Source organism: Onychomys torridus, chromosome 1 (genome assembly GCF_903995425.1).
Source record: "Onychomys torridus chromosome 1, mOncTor1.1, whole genome shotgun sequence".
NCBI classification, from domain to species: domain Eukaryota; kingdom Metazoa; phylum Chordata; class Mammalia; order Rodentia; family Cricetidae; genus Onychomys; species Onychomys torridus.
The window spans coordinates 127,304,413-127,321,645 of NC_050443.1; the positions used below are offsets into that span (position 1 = coordinate 127,304,413).

The following is a 17,233-nucleotide window of genomic DNA, read 5'->3' on the forward strand; positions in this document are numbered from 1 at the left end:
GAATGCTGGGAACTGAACTCTGTAGGAGCAATAGGTGTTCTTAACCCTAGCCATCGCCCCAGCTCCCATATTTAGCTTTGTCTCACTCCAGCGCAGGTTTGCCTGGATCTCACTGTGCAGCGAGCGACACTCAGGCGGGCTTCCCAGGCCTCGGAGTGGCTGGTTAGTTAGTAACTGTAGACTTCTCCAGCGGCCTCAGGTGCCACCTCTGACACTTAGCGATCACGGCTTTGCGTGACTCACCATCGGCCCACCTCCAGCGTGGAGGGCCGGCCTTTCCTTTGGGGGCTGCGGCGCCTTCCTTCCGGCCAGTGTCCACCGACGGGGATGAGCCTACTGCATAGGCGCAGGGTCTGCACTCCCCCCGCCCCACTCCCCGCGCGCTCTCTCCGCCGTTTGCCGCGCGCCCCCTGGCGGCGCCGCCCCACCTCGCTCATCTCCAGTTCTAACCCCAGCCGGACCCGGTGCCCATGACCCTGGAGCTCCGAGGACCCCGGGCCGAGTCATCTGCCAGCTCTCCGGGAGCGTCGTCCCTGCTGGCCACAGCGGGATGGGCCTGAGTCCGGCCGCCAGCGGGGAGCACAGGATCCGCTTCTCTAGGGTCCCATGGCCACGCTCCAAGCTCACCTCCACAACCACCAGTACCACCGGGTCAAGTGACACCCAACCTGCAACTGGAACTGGACAGTCAGTCGTGCCCCACTCAGGTCTGCCCCAGTAATGGGGCCTCTCCCTTTGAAGCCTTTCTGGCTGACTCTTGTCCGAGCGAGTCGCCTCCAGTCAGAAATGGCTTGGCAGTTGCTTGCGTCTAGACAGCCCCCCTCTCCCCTCAATTTTATAGAGGGCAAAGTAGGAGCCGGGCACAGTTCTAATCTTTATTTATTTATTGTATATATATTTTTGGAGACAGGGTCTTTCTTGCTATGCAGTCCTGGCTGGCCTGAAACTCTATATGTAGATCAGGCTGGCCGGGAACTCACAGAGATGCGCCTACCTCTGCCTGTAGAGTGCTGGGATTAGAGGCGTTCACCACCACACCTAAACCATTCTAAACCAGAACACCCAGCCCACTTTTGGCTTGAGTTGGTCTTTTACGGGGCTCACTTCTTCCCTGATAGAAGGCAGTCGTGTATTAAATCATACCCCTTCCCTCCTGAATTAGAGTCAGCGAGCTCTCAAGGGCTGTTGGTCCAGTTCCTGCCAAAGCAGCTCAAGCAAGGCGAGTTAGAACAGGCCGGAAGCTTGCAGCGTGGGTAAGAGTCATCCTATGAGAACTGGGGCTCTGGGTACCAGGAGCTTTTTTGGAGATCTGTCTTAGAGGCTAGTTTACATACCCACCCCCATACCAGGCTAGAGCAAATCAGTGAGTAGCGCTTGCAGGGCAAGATAGCTGTTGAAGTTGAAGTTGAAGTTTTTGCCCACAAGGCCGCTCTGCAGACTCTTGAACGTTGAATGGATTTGTGGGAGCACAAACCAATGAAAAATTTAGGAGGCTTGTGCCTGGGCATTAGGTTGGGCTGAGAAGAGGTTCTGAGGCCTTTTGTATTTTATCATTCTCTCTTACTGTCTACTCTCCTATTAAGATCGGTGTGCAAGTATCACTTGCTAATAAACATTTGAAAAGAATAATGAGCAAGTTAAAAAAATAATCAGAAAGCTCTGATCAGAGGTGGAGGGGAGAATAAATAATGGAATTTACTTGGGAATAAGTGCAAAGTCCTGTGCAAAGTGTACACACCTTGTGGAAACCAACCAACAGTGTGTTCCAAGGATGTGAGATAGAAACATTAAGCGTTTAAAAGAGGAGAATGGGAATTGCTGTGAACTGATCATCTTTGGCCTCATTTTTTTTTTTTTTTTTTTAAAAAAAGACAGGGTTTCTCTGTAGCTTTGAGCCTATCCTGGACTAGCTCTGTAGACCAGGCTGGCCTTGAACTCACAGAGATCCACCTGCCTCTGCCTCCTGAGTGCTGGGATTATAGGTGCGTGCCACCACTGCCAGCCATGGCCTCAGATTTAATAAATAACAGCGGTGTTTAGGGACCAGCAGGGAGGGTGGGTGGAGCCAATTCAGGTTGACCTGTTGCTGGGCAGGTGTCACTGAGAACTACTCCTTGTGGTAAGTCATGGCTTTGTGGAATTTCTTGCATTAGCGCACGTTAGCAGTGCTTGGCAGAACTCCCCCTGGCTACATTTTGTCTGGATTTGAGACCAGGGACTCTATTTTGTGACACCTCTCACCTATGTGGGGGCCCACAGAGGTTTCCTAGTGAGATCTGAGCTTGCTTTACCCAGCAGAGCTGCACTAGAGGATGAGTGGACCTGGCCTGGGTACCAGGTGTTTGGAAGGGTCTGCCCTTGGCTTTTGCTCCTCCCTTGGCATTATTATAAAAAACCTTTTGAATAAAGTTCTAGGCCATTGGGTATTGACCCAGGTCCTTCTGAAGCTACCCTGTGTTTCTGTCTTTCCTCTTGTTGGCTAGGCCTATCATTCTACCTGATAGTTTCTCATCCCTCTCTCTTCAAGAGTGCCCTGGGAAAGGTGGAAGCAGGACCCCCCCCCCCCAAATCTATACATTCAGTTTTAAACAGTTGTCAGAAAACCAGGAAGCAGCGGTGTGAATGGAAACTGCATGGAAGTGAACGTCGTCATGGTATCAAGTTTGCAGGTGTGTGAGGGATGTCTCTTTTGGTGACAAAAACTGGAAGGTGTCTTAAAAGCACAGATCTGAAGTGATTGGTCACAGAGACTTTCCAACAGCTGTGGAATAATGTTGTTTTCAATGTGATTGTAAAATTGTTTATAGAGAGAAGGCGGTAATTAACTTGGAGATCACATCCAGCAAGAAGAGAACAGAGCTGATTCCAACAACTAAGTCGGAGATTGAAGTCAAGCTGAAAAATCAAGCAGTCGAGGTGCGTACCCCAAGAATTGATAGGATAAGTGTTTTAGTCTCTTGGTGATTGACACTGTATTGTGTTTTACTCTGTCTGTGTCTAATAAACATCTACACTGACTTGAGCTATTGTTACGCATTTTCAAGTAGCTTTCCTGAGGTATATTTAGTACACATTTAAATTCTAGATGTTCAAGATATACAATTAGACACTTTGATATTGTTAGAGCTGAAAAGAAAAGAGAAAAACGACAGTTCCTGGGAAGGAGATTACCTCTTAGAAGACCTGTATTAGGAGAGAGAGCTTCACAACACGGAGTGGGGGAGCCTGAGACGAGACAGAGTGTCTTAGCAGCATGGTGGGTTCTTGGATGGAGGGAGGGAGAGAGAGAGAGAGAGCGAGCCCTTCAAATCCCAAGAACAAAGGGGTTTTCTGACTCTGATAGGTTTTGGAGGTATGTGTGTGTGTGTGGGGGGGGCAAGCTTCATATCACATGATCTATCTTGGCCCTGTCACTGTACCAAAGGATATGGTGTCAGGCATCGGGTAGGACCATGACTTTATTCTGCAGCTCAGGGGATGCGGTTGGTGGAGGGCTTCAAGGCCACAGAACAACATGCTTTCTTATCTGTCTCACAAACCAAGAGTTTCGGAGGAGCAGGGTCTGACAGAGAGAGGAGGGGGTGGGGAAAGCATGCATGAGCCAGCAGGGGTCTGTGGTCTCACAGACATGTGTGTACCGTTGTGAAGCCCTGCCACAACTGGGACAGCATGTCCATCAAACATGGTTTTAAAAATGCCTATTTGTAACCCCTTCCCTGTTACCACCATGCCTCCCTCGCCAGGCAGCAACCAGTTCGCTTTCTGCCAGATGTAGATTAGTTTGCCTTTTCTAGAGACTTAAGCAAGTGCGGTCAAAGTGCATGTACTTCATTTTCAACATTTTATTTCATTCATTCATCCATTGATTGATTGATTGTGTATGGGGATATGGGCTTGTGTGGGGGCTAGAGGACAACTCGAAGAAGCTGGTTCTCTCCTTCTACCAAGTGGATTCCAGGATCAAACTCAGGTTGTCAGGCTAGGCGGCAATGTCCTTTACCCCCTCCCTGACTGAGTGATCTTTCTGGTTCTCTAGCAGTGGTTTTAGTGAGGTGCTTAGGGTCTGCAGGAGACCGCAGCTGTGACAGTTACTGCTGGCTTTCACTATGACCTTGTGATCCTGTTCATTTAATTAATCTCTTTAGCAGGAGAATAATCCTAACAACCACAAGTTTTACTTTCTCATTACATAGTGGAAAAGTGTCAGTTGAGTCTGTAGATCAATTATTTAGGGTTGTAGAGATGTCAGCCATTCTAACGTTTTCACAGACCCAATGCATGTGTCTCTAGTGTTACAACCAAAGAGAATTCCAGGCTCTCCTTAAAGGTTCTTTTCATAGGGCACTGCAAACATTTCTGTCAGGGCCAGAGATCTGTTAAATGATGCTTCCAGGGACTGATTTATATTAAGAGAGAACAGAATGAGTTGTTATTAGTTATGAATATCATAATACCATCACATTGCACGATGCAAACATTCTCAGTTGAACGCTTAACAAGTCAGGTTTGTTTTTCAGTAAGTTTTATGGGGCAGAAAGTTCCTGCTGCCTCTGTAGCTGCATGGTGGTTATTGCTTTTAACACTTAAGATTCCCCTGAAAAAATTAGCAAGATTTGTGCTTCGAAAGGCGAGTTCCAGAATTTCAGGTGGTGACATGGGCAGATGGCAGGACCTTGTAATTCCATATGACCAGCAGACTGGGGGCAGAGTAGAGTAAGGCTAGGTGGCACTGGACAGCCTGGTAAGGGGTCCACACCTTGCTTCTCTGTGGCGCTTTGCCCAGAAGGGTGTCTTCCATGCCACTTAGCGGAACAGGAAGGAAATACAGATGTGTGTAACTATTGGATAAGCTGTATGGCCATCAGCTCCCCACACAGGCCTGGTATGATGTTCATACATAGTTTCACCCAGGTTCCTATGTTTAGAGAGTTGTGACAAAGAATTGTTGTGACCTACCACTTCAAGCCCTACCTTCATCTAAACACAAGCCTGTGTCTCCACAGGTATCTCTGACAGAATGCTTGTTTATCTGTCCCCAGTGTCCTTTAACTCTTCCAGGCCATTGTGAAGCTCTGTTCCCAGAGTCTCTATCCTTTCCCAGGCCATCCATCCTTTAAATCTTAGTTTTGCTGCTTTTACCAAGATGACTTACCTATTGCTTTACACAGCAGAGGTGAATTAATGCCAAGAGAGAAGATGAAATAAATGCATCTTGGTGTCCTAGCATGTGAGGTACACCAGCTTCTTTTTCTTTTTAAAAATATATCTCTGATCTTTGAGAATTTAATCCTTGTATACAATGATTTTTGGCAAGATTCACATTTTTTAAAAGCACTGAATCCAGTTAGTATTGCTGGTATGTGCATATGTGTAGAACCATCCACTGTAGTATGGGCAGCCTGCTAGGGGCCACGTCCCCAACTGATGCTTGCTGGGGAGAGGGAGAACCAGCTTTTTTCCTGAAATAGGTCTTGAGATTTGCTGGGCACAGATGTAATTCTGCCTCTACCCCTGATCCTATTCTCTCTCTTTTCCTATTCCCCTATTATCTGTTCCATGTTCATCCCCTGCTCACTCTGTACAGGTCTATGTCCAGCAACCTAAGTTCTTTGCTTCCTCAGGGCCTTTGCCATGGATTGTCAGGACTGCCTCTCTCTGCTCTTGTAAACATAGCATATCTCTGTTCTTACATTCTAGATGTATGTATCCCCTCCAAAATTCACACGTTGAAGTTCTAACCCTCAGTGTGATTGTCTTTGGAGTAAGGGAAAAGTTAAAGTTAAATGAGGTCATGATGTGAGGCCCTGAGCTGCCATGATATGGGTGTTTTTGTGAGGAGAAACCCCAGGGAGCCCGCTTTTTCTTTACTCTCATCCTCCATTTTCTGTGAGCGCACCAAGGGAAGGTCATATGGGCACAAGTGAGGTGGTGGATACTGTAAGTTGAAAGAGGGGGCCTCAGAATGACACTTGCCTTGTGATATTTTATTTGTGCAACCCAATAAAACTTATCCAAGGATCAGAGGAAAAACCAGCCACTATATTAAACATAGAAGTCAGGCAATGGTAGCACACACCTTTAATCCTACCGTTCAGGAGGCAGAGATCCACCCAGATCTTTATGAGTTCAAGACCACACTAGGAACAGAGCCAGGCATGGTGGTACACACCTTTAATCCCAGCACTAACCATGGAGGTCTGGAGGTCTGTACAGACAGTGATGTAGCTGGGTGGAGAGAGGAAGTAAGAGGGCAGGGACAGAAAGGCATATAGACGTGGGTGTACGGGAAGTAGGTCTCTCTTTCTGGCTGAGGATTTCTAGCAGTAAGAATGTGTCTGGCTTCTTTCTTCTTTTCTGATCTCTCAGTTTTTACCCCAATATCTGGCTCTGTTTTTTTTTTTTTTAATATTAATAAGACCTTTTAGCAACTCGTCTTACACTGCCTTGTTGCACCTTGCTTTTGGACTCCATAGTCTGGAGAACTCTGAGGAAGTTATCATGTGCTGTGTAAGGCATCCAGTCAGTAGAGTTTGGTCATATCAGCTGGAGCAGACAGATACACAGCTCTTCCCTTGAGATAGACCTCATCTTTCCGTCTGAAGTCTCACTCCTAGGTGCAGTCTGGGCACTGGCCTAGCCTAGTGAGCTCTCCAGAACATCCCCCTTCCAAACTGTCCCCACACTCCCAGGCCTAACTTGATTAATGTACCTTGTACACCAGCCCAGGCTGTCCTAGCTGAAAGCTTTCTTGGTTACTAGTGAATTGGAATCACTCCTGTCCCACCAATCAAAACTTAGCACTGAGTGTCTGAAGGGCTGAACTCTCAACATCTCATAACACTGTCTGAAATCAACCAACCTTCCACCCACCAGAGTCAGGCTAGAATCTTACATCAGACATGCAGCCAACAAAAGAAGCCCCCATGCTCAGGTCACATAACAAACAGTATGAAGTGCCAAGACAATATGTGCCCTCTCCTGCCCAAATCCTCTAGTCCTGTAGAAGTGTTCTCCCATGAGAATTACCAAGATGAACCCCAGGGCCCAGAGTTTAAAAGAACAATCATGAGCATGATCAAAGAACTGAAGAGTTTAAAGAAGACACTATCGCCTCAGTGAGCTCGAAGAACGGAGGAATAAACTTCGGAGTGATGCCCAGGAAGACACAGACATGGATGAAACAAAGGCAACTCGACCTACAAACCGAGTTCAGCAGAGAGAGAAACATACCGAGGAAAACTCAGCTGAACGAAGATTTGGTTGAAAAACCGAAGGCCTCACCCCTCCTCACTGTGCTTTTGATCTCAAACCCTCCTGCGACCATTTCCAGGACCCCTTTCCTGGCGATTAACTAATTTGCTCTGTTGTCTTGATCGCTCTGCCAGAGCCTCATGACCCGCAATTCCATGCATGCTGCCGTCTTTCCTCTGGGAAAGGCCCTCTTGAGCCCTGGCCTTGTCTGCCCACCACCCTGTCTTCAGTTTCTTACCCTCCATCTCCTGTACGAGAAAGGCCTTCAGCTTCACCCACCCGCTGAAGTGATCTTCCAGATTGCTCCATAACTTTCTTCTTCTTGCCTTTGAGATCTCAGTCTTGACTGACCATGTGACCCAGAATAGCTCGATGGTCACTGTGTGCTGTATCGATCTGTCAGTGGGACTGCAAAAGTTTTTCATGCCTGTGATTAGGTAAGAGCCGAGCAGGACTCATCCCAGGAGCTGGGCAGCTCTGGGCTCTTTTTGTGTACATGTGTGTGGCATGCATGTTTGCATGTGTACACAGGGGCACTGTCTTCTTCCAGGGACTGTGACACTGCCGGCCACCGTGCAGAAGTTCCTATTTATGTTTTCTCCTACCAGGTTACTAACAGGAGGGCAGCATATACACCATGGATATGTGAGCAAAGGATGACTTGTGTCCCAGGTGGGGTAGAACAAGAAGGTACAAGATTCAATCATATTCCTCAGAATGGCAAGAAATACAAGATTTAGGAATTGTTCATTTCTAGCATTTTTCCCCCCACTTAATATTTTTGGAGCACAGTGGTTGGATGACTGTAGGTAACTGAAATTATAGAAGGTAAAGTGAAGACAACAGGGAACTTTTCATGTGCAAATTCTTTTGTGTCCTGTCAATACTTCAGGCTCCAGGTTTAATTACCGAGATGTCACCCTGGTAAGGGGTAGAGTGTGGAGTATGTTCCCATCATTCCCATCAGTACACATGCATAGGTTTTGCCCCAGAGGGAATAAGAGTTTCTTTTGGGAGTCAAGTATATGAGATCCTGGTATGGAAACACAGAGTCAGGTTCTCCAAGTACTGTGTTCTACTGTGGAAGTGCTTACATGAGATTTTATTAGTTGCCAAACAAAGAAAAGAATAAACTGACCAGTTGTGGTGGGGCCACGGGTGAGCATTTAGAGCAGAGCTGGGAGTGCGCACGCTGCTGTGGGTCTTAGGTGACAGTCTCAGCATGCGGACTGGTGAAAGCCAGTGTTCTGTTAAGAATTCATTGTGAGGTTTTGATAAAAGAATGTTAGGACACACACAGGGGTGGGCAGTGGATAGCTTTCAAAGGGACTGAAAATACCCCAAGATAATTTGGCTCTGATTTACAACATTTTTGCACCCCGTGACCATGAAGTTTCCTCATTTGGCCTTGTAGAATCTTTAACACAGATGCAGCTTCTCTCTCTCCCTCCCTCCGTCCCTCCGTCCCTCCCTCCCTCCCTCATCTCTCTGTCCCTCTCTTTTGGAAGCTTCCTCTCCCAGCCCCCACGACTGCTCTGGTGTCTGGTCACATAGCACTAAAGAGTCAGTCTGCTTTGAAGACTGCCTGGGGCCTTGCAGTTGGTTCTAAAGTTGGAAGTGACACTCCTATTTTGTGGCCTTGTTCTTGCCACCTGGCGCCTGCCCCAGGCAGGAACAAACATCTACTTTCCTGCTCTATGTCTACTTGATTTATGATGCTTTTAGAATCTGGGCACCTTACAAAAGACTGGTTTTTCTCTTTGGGTGCCTGTTTCTGGGAGAAGGACCAGATTTGGGTTACATCCTACGCCAAGGAAATAAACAGCAGATGGCTGAAAGGGTTTGAAATTACAGTGTATTCCTGAGTGGGGTAGACTCAGAGAAAGAGTCAGTGTAAGGCACCAAGACATTGAACACGGGAGTGTTGGTTGGGGTTGGAGGCCACTGGGAGGGGACATATAGATTCCTGCTGTTCACAAAAAGCTGGGGAATGAGAGAGTTAAGGAGCGGGAATGATGGGACCTTACATTTAGCATGAATAAGTCCAGATGACTCTCAAGTCTGTGAATGCCATTTAGTTTTTTCTTTACTAGGACTGCCCAGTGACAAGGTTACAAATGAAAACAACTCCCCCAAACTCAAAACTTATTTGTTTAATGAGCATTGGGGTTTACCTGCATGCGTATATGTGCACCATGCAATGCAGTGCCTGTGGAGGCCAGAAGAGTTGTAGGTAGTTGTAAGCTGCCATGTAAATGCTAGGAACCGAACCTGGGTCCTCTGGAAGGATAGGGAGTACACTGAACCACTAAGCCATTTCTCCAGCTCTTCCAGACAGTGCCTTAACATTTTCAGGTTTTCTCTTCTCCTTCCTGACTCTCTGTTTCCTGGACCACAAGACTTGTTCAACATCCTTGGCGCTTGAAGTGGGATTTCATTAGCTCATTTTCTGGTGTAGACTTGGCCCATGTGCACTGTGCTGCTGTCATCTGGGCATCTGTTCTAGGAAAGGTCAACCAGGATCCTTACTGCCTGCTGCAATGACGGTGTGTCCCCAGTGGGGAGGAAACAGCCAGGTTGCCTGGGAAGTCGTGGTGTTTTTGTTGGTAATGAAGTGGGTTTCTTGTGAGAGCATCTATGGCACCCACTGGCTCAATAGTCTAGATACAGGCGAGTATCATGGAGCAGGACTCTCAGGTCCTCATGTCTGTGCTTAGGTACAGTGACAGAGTCAGTGGGTGGTTCAGAGATGACACAGTGGCTTATCTGGGGAGGTGCTGTGGACAGACTCAGAAAAACCTGCCCATACCACTGTCATCAGCCTTACTACCCTTATCGGTGCCAGAGACAGCAGAGGCTGATTACGTTGACCTCCCATCTTTATATATGTGCTCATTCTTCATCCACTGGTGACACGGTGTCCTCTTCCCTCCTTTCTCCTTCCTTTTATTGCTCCCGCTTCACCTCTCCCTCCTCCACTCTCTTCTCTCCCCCTCCCCCCAATCTCCCACCTCTTCCTTCCCTTCTTTCTCCTCTTCTTCCTCTCCTGTCCAGTGTCAAGACTTAGACTACTAATGGCCTTTAGGTTGCATTGTCAATGAAAATAGGTCCAAAGTCATATATATACATACATACATACATACATACATACATACATACATACATGTATGTATGTATATATATACACATACACATATATATATGTATGTATGTGTATATATATATACACACACACATCTCCTTAGCTTAATGTATATACATTCACTCAAGTACATTACATCCAATAAGTTTTCTTATTTATGTGTAAAGGGAAAAATGAATTAACAACCTATATAGGATTAAAGGCAATTCAATTCCTTACCTGTATCAGTATATGAAATTTTTGAATGTATGCTGATTTTTAAAGATAAATATAAAAATATCAGAAATCTAGACTTCCTTACTGACATTTAAAAATATTCTTGTCTGGGCTGGAAAGATGGCTCAGTGGTTAAGAGCACTTGCTCTTGTGTAGGACCCAGGTTCATTTTCCAGAACTGATATTAGGTGGCTCACAACTGCCTGTAACATTCTGGTTCCAGGAGACCCAAGTCCCTCTTCTGGCTTCTGCAGGGACTGCACACACATGGTGCACATACAGTTAAGTAGATACACACATACACAGAGAAATGAAAAGAAATACTAATTTATTTATTTATTAAGACATTTATTTATTATGTCATCTATTAAGACAAAGGCATTTGTGTGAAAATGGTCTGGTTAATATTGAGTCACAAAGAGAATCTTGCCAATTTGTCACTTGTCCCCTTTCAATAGTCTTCAAAAGTGAGGGAGCTCCCTCTGTTCTTGTCTCTTCACTTGCTCTTTGCAGCTCTCTGGACCTCCCCATCTTCTGGACCATCTCTTATGCTATTCTCATAGCCCTTAGCTGTCATTCTCCTCGTATACTACTCCCTCCAGGCTTTAGGAAGGGGTTATATCTACATCTCTCTCTCTCTCTTTCTGGTCCTAGAACCAAGGAAAGTGAAATCCACTTGTGTGTGTGTGTGTGTGTGTGTTTATTATATTTTTTATTTTTGAGATTATAATTACATCATTTCCCCCTTCTCTTCCCTCCCTTAAGCCCCTTCTGCTCTCTTTCAAACTCACAGCTCTTTTTCTTTAATAGTTGTTATATAGGTGTTTATATATTCATTCATAAATATGTAAATACAACCTGCTCAGTCTGTGTAATGTTACTTGCGTGTGTGTGTTTTCAGGGCTGACCATTTGGGATTGGATAACGGATTCTCCAGGTGCTCTTCCCTGGGGAAGGCGGTCTCTCCCTCTCTAGCATCCCTTAGTTCCCTGTAGTTCCTTGGGTCGAGGTCTCCAGGCCTTTTCCTTTCCACATTAGTTTGTCTGTTGGTGCCCTCCTTGTTCAGGTCATGTTTAAGCAGCTGTGTCTTGGTGAGATTTTATGATTCTGAGCATTAGGTTCAGGACCTGTGTTGTAGCTGTGTCTCTACATTTTGATCAGTTGGGGTGTTCTATAGTGATCTCCTTCTGTTGAAAGATAAATTTCCTCGATGAGGGCTGAGACCGCTTATCTGTGGGTATAATTGTATTTAGAATTTATATTTAGAATGTGGTTAGTGATCATACATTTTTTTAGTAAAGTGGCAGTTGTAGGTTTGCATTCAAGATCTGACTTGAAAGCCTCCTCCCTGAAAAGGATTGCTTTTCATGGTACCAGAAGGCACCATATAAGCTTTTGAGTGAGGGAAGCAACCAACAGTCCTGCCCAGCTATGGTGCCTCTGAGCCACAGTAATGTGCATGGCTTGATAACCCTAAGGGTGTGATAGTGACCTACATGTTTTGGAGGTAACCAACAACTCTGTAATTGGACTTAAGGAGAGGTCATGGATCTTGAAATTAATTTTATAATGGGATCTTTTTTTTTTTTTTTTAAAATTTCCCCCTTTTATCCAAAATAGATACTTTTCCCATATTCTTTATCCTGATTACAGTTTTCTCTCTCTCTGCTCCTCCCATCCCTTCCCACCTTCCCTCCTGTCTGGATCCACTCCCTTTTGGTCTCTCATTAGAAAAGAACAGGCTTCTAAGAGATAATATCAAAATATAACAAAATAAAATATAGTAAGATAAAACACCGCCCTCCGACCCATCACATCAAAAGTTGGACAAGGCAGACCAACAGAAGGAAAAAAATCCTAGAGAAGGCAATGAAGCAGAGATCCACTCTTTCCCACACTCAGGAGTCCCATGAAAAGACTAAACTGAAAGCCATCATATTTACAGAGAGGAAGAACCTGTTCCCCGTGCTGGGTTGCTTCACCCAGCCTTGATGCAGGGGAAGAACTTAGTCCTGCCTCAACTTGATGTGACCTGCTTCGTTGACACCCATGGAGGCCTGCCCCTTTCTGAATAGAGAGGGAGAAGTGGATGGGCGGGAATAGATGGGAGGCGGGGTGGGGGTGGAAGAACGGGAGGGGAGGAGGGAGGGGAAAACACACACACACACACACACACACACACACACACACACACACACACACACACGAGTGTGCAGAGGACCAAGTGCAGGCCTGTGTCGGCCCTGTGCATGCTGTTTCAGTCTCTGTGAGTTCATAAGATCTTTGCACAGTTGATTCAGAGGACATTGTTTTTCTGGTGTCCTCCACACCCTCTGGCTCTTACATGCTCCCCTCTTCCTCTTTTCACGAGGTTCCCTGAGCTAGGAGGGGAGGGATTTGAGGGAAACATTGAAATCCATTTTTAATTTTACAATAGGCGTCTGCTTTCTGGATATGAAGCTTGGTTTGGGCTGCCCTCTAGTGGCCGGTCTCTTGTCATAGCATATCCCCTTCAGGCAGAAAAGGAGAGTTGGCTCTGTCTGGGACTTGTTGGGTACCTTGGAAAGCTCTTTGTATCCCTCAGCTCCAGGTTCTTCAGTGAAATATTGTGGTGTAGACTGTGTGCCTTGTGCTTAGCAAAAGAACTTCCTCCAGTGAGCAGGGTTTGTGGGACAGATGCACAGGTCTGAGCACATCCTCTTCTGGAAAAGCCAATATAAAACTGGGAGGAAAGAGAGCACGGAGTCTGAAAATCTGACTGAAGGTGTGCAACACACTGTGGGGTATTTCTTTTATAATTTAAAAAGTTTCATTGATTTTATTTTATATGTATGGTTGTTTTGCCTGCTTGTGTACCTGGTACTCAAGGAGGTCAGAAGAGAGCATTGGATCCCCTGAAACTAGAGTTGGTTGTGAGTATCTGTGTGGGTGCTAGGAATTGAACCTGGGTCCTCTGTAAAAACAAATGTTCTTAACCACTGAGCCATATCTCCAGCCCAGTGAAGAAAGTATTTTTTTTAAAAGATTTATTTTTATTTTTTATGTATATGATTGTTTGTCTGAATATATGTCTATGCATCATGTGCATGCCTGGTGCCCTTGTAAGTGCTTCATGCTCAGGGATGCCAGAAGAGGGTACTGGAGTTATAGACAATTGTGGGCCACCATGTGGATGCTGGGAACTGAACCTGGGATCTTTGAAAGAGCAGTAAGTGCCATCTCTCACACTGAGAAATATTGGATTCTGGATTTCAAAAGGATGGTTGAAGTCTGTTGTGTTTCAGAGTGCCCTGGCTGACTGGGGCTCACTAGAGGGTCTGTTGACCATGGCAGAGGGAGTGAATTTATTTGGAGCACAATGTGGATGATTCCATTCCCAATGATGTTGCTGAAGGCAGTTGTTATTTCAGTGGCATGGAAGCATGGCCCAAGGTTACAATACTGACTGGGGTAAGCAGTAGCCCAATTGACCAGCCAGAAATGTACTGTGAGAGATAGCTGAAGAGAGCCTTGAGAAGGCCACACATTTCAGCTGCACTGGAAGGTGTGTGCAAGGCTGGCACATACATTCGGGAGGGACCCAGGGACCCTGGTGAGTCTGTTACTGCTGAGTGAACAGTAGGGCTTTTGAGTACAGAGTGCAGAAGTTGACCTAGACTTAAGCACTTCTGGAACTTTAAGTGAATTCTCCAAGTCATGCAGAAACCTATCCATAAAAGACAAAGCTTTACTGACTTAAGGTGTGGCTGATCCTCAGTCGTGGATGGGCCATTGGATGATGTTGATCCCAGAAGCCAGGCTTAATAGAGACAAGAGGTTGGGGAGAAGAAACCTTAAGTAGATACAGCAATGGCCTCTGTGGGCCACTAAGCAATCAATAATAACCTATAGCCATCGTTGAGGAGGAGAATCAGAGTCAAGAAAAGGGAAAATGGATGTAACTGAAAATCATTATGTGAAGCGAAATAAGCCAGACTTAGGTGAATACCGTACAATGTTTCCTCTCATGTGTGAAACCTAGATTAAATGTGTGTGCGTGCGTGCGTGTGCGTGTGCGTGTGCGTGTGCGTGTGTGTGTGTGTGTGTGTGTGTGTGTGTGTGTGTGTGAGAGAGAGAGAGAGAGAGAGAGAGAGAGAGAGAGAGAGAGAGAGAGGGAGAGATAGATATCTTAAGGGGAGATGAGGGCAATGAAATACACAGACGGGAATGTGGAAGTTGGGATTGACTTAGTGGAAGGCAGAGACCTAGCCTGAGGGGCAGAAAAGTGACTGGGCAAAGGGGACAGATGAGACTACATGTCTGAAGAAGTGTCAGATACCCTGGAATTGAAGCTGCAGTTATGAGTAACCTGATGTGGGTGCTGGGGACCAAATCCAGGTCCTCTGCAGGAGCAGTAAGCACTCCTAACTGAAATGAATAAGAGGCACTGGTGGTGGTGGCACTGGTTACTGTGTGGAAAGTTCACGAGCCACGGCCATACTACTTGGTAGTAGAGAGCTTTATTGGGGAGGGGGAGGGAAGAAGAATAACCAGGCCTGGGAAATAGTTGGCATGGGTTAAGTGACCATTACATATTTTTATTTCTATTACTATTTTCTGGCATTTTGAGTCTGAGTCTCTCTGTGTAGCCCTGGCTATTCTGGAACTCACCATGTCAGTAGTTTTCAAGTTTCCTAACACTTCAATCCCTTAATATAGTTCCTCATGTTGTGGTGACCCAACCATAAAATTATTTTTGTTGTTATTTCATAACTTTAATTTTTCTATGGTTATGAATTACAATGTAAATATCTGATATGCAGATGGTCTTAGGCAACCCTTGTGAAAGGGTCATTCAATCCCCAAAGGGTCATCACCCATAGGTTGAGCCACTGCACTATGTAGTCCAGGATGGCCTTGAACTCACAAGGATCTACCTGTCTCTGCTTCTCAAATGCTGGGATTAAAGACGTGCATCACAATGCCCAGTTTGTATTATTTTAAAATTAAGTTTATTTAGTGTATGTCCATGTGCATATGTGTGAGTATGTGTGCATGTGTATGCATGTGTGTCTGTATGCTGCAGTGCATGTATAAAGATCAGAAGACAAACTTGTGGGGAGTTTGTTCTATCCTTTCACCATCTGGGTCCTGGAGATCAAGCTCAGGTCATATGGCTTGGGGATAAGTGCCTTTACTTGATGAACCACCTCACTGACTACCAATAAATAATTTTTAATCACCTGGATGATCCTCATATTTTTATTTGAGACAGGGTTTCTCTGTGTAGCCTTGGCTGTCTTGGAACTAGCTCTGTAGTCCAGGCTGGCCCCAAACTCAGAGACTTGCCTGTTTCTGCCTTCTGAATGCTGGGATTAAAGGCATGAGCCACCGCCTCCTGCCTGCTCCTCATATTTGTAATGTTGTACTTAATCTTCATGGATATTTTCATTCTCTTCCTGAAACACATACATGTAGACATCTAAACAGTCTTAATAAATAAAAAAACATGGAGCCAGAAATTTGGGTTAAAGCCCGAGAAAAAGATCAGAGGAATAGGACAAACCACGAGCTAACCTCACCTCACCAACTCCACAGCTTCCAAAGAGAGCGACTTCCTGTCTACCCAGGCTTACATGCCTTGCTGTTCTGCCATCTGATTTGCTCTCTGTCTAGTTGCATCACTTCCTTTTCCTGGCCAGCCCTTGTCACTTCCTGTCTGTACAGGCCTCCAGAACTCTATGGTTGGTACTGGGATTAAAGGTGTGTGTCACCACGCTTGGCTCTGTTCCCTAGTGTGGCAAAGATCCTGCTTGCTAAGTGATCAGATTAAGGGTGTGTGCTACCTCTGCCTGACTTCTTTGTTTACATAAAATGGTTTGCTCTTTCCTCTGATCTCCAGACAAACTTTATTTATTAAAGTACAAATAAAATATCAGCACATTTCAGCACATATAAAATATCACACATAATTCTTTCTCTTATACACACATACTCCCTTTCTCATACACATTCACATATACTCTTACACACAAATTCACACACACACACACACACACACATACACACATTTATATACACTCATACATTCACAACTCCAGTTGGCCCCTGTGGTGGTATTTTGTGTGTACTCTATTTTATTTTATTTTTTGAAACAGGGTTTCTCTGTGTAGCTTTGCGCCTTTCCTGGAACTCACTTTGTAGAGTAGGCTGGCCTTGAACTCACAGAGATCTGCTTGCCTCTGCCTCCCGAGTGCTGGGATTAAAGGTGTGTACCACCACGGCCCGGCTTGTGTGTACTCTTTTTTTTTTTGTTAAATTATATTTGTGTTTTAATTTTACACATCAGCCATGGGTTCCGCTGTCCTTCCCCCCTCCCATGCTCACTCCCGCCTTCCCCCCAGCCCCTCGCCTCCATTACCTTCTCCTCCAGGGCCAAGACTCCCCTGGGGATTCAGCTCAACCTGGTAGATTCAGTACAGGTAGGTCCAGTCCCCTCCTTCCAGGCTGAGCAAAGTGTCTCTGCATAAGCCCAAGGTTCCAAACAGCAGCTCATGCACTAAGGACAGGTCTGGGTCCCAATGCCTTGGGTGCCTCCCAAACAGTTCAAGCTATTCAATTGTTTCACTTATCCAGAGGGCCTGA

General features: G+C 45.7%; 1 protein-coding gene across 1 annotated transcript in view; it reads left to right on the forward strand.

The window, feature by feature from the left end:
- Window positions 1-536: 536 nt before the first annotated feature.
- Plaat5 (phospholipase A and acyltransferase 5) overlaps window positions 537-17,233 on the forward strand; it is a 30,302-nt gene continuing 13,605 nt past the window's right edge. The window contains exons 1-3 of the mRNA XM_036179652.1: window positions 537-707; window positions 1,163-1,253; window positions 2,808-2,916. Of these exons, the coding sequence (XP_036035545.1) occupies window positions 551-707; window positions 1,163-1,253; window positions 2,808-2,916 (357 nt within the window). The 5' untranslated portion in view covers window positions 537-550. The remainder of the gene's footprint in view (window positions 708-1,162; window positions 1,254-2,807; window positions 2,917-17,233) is intronic.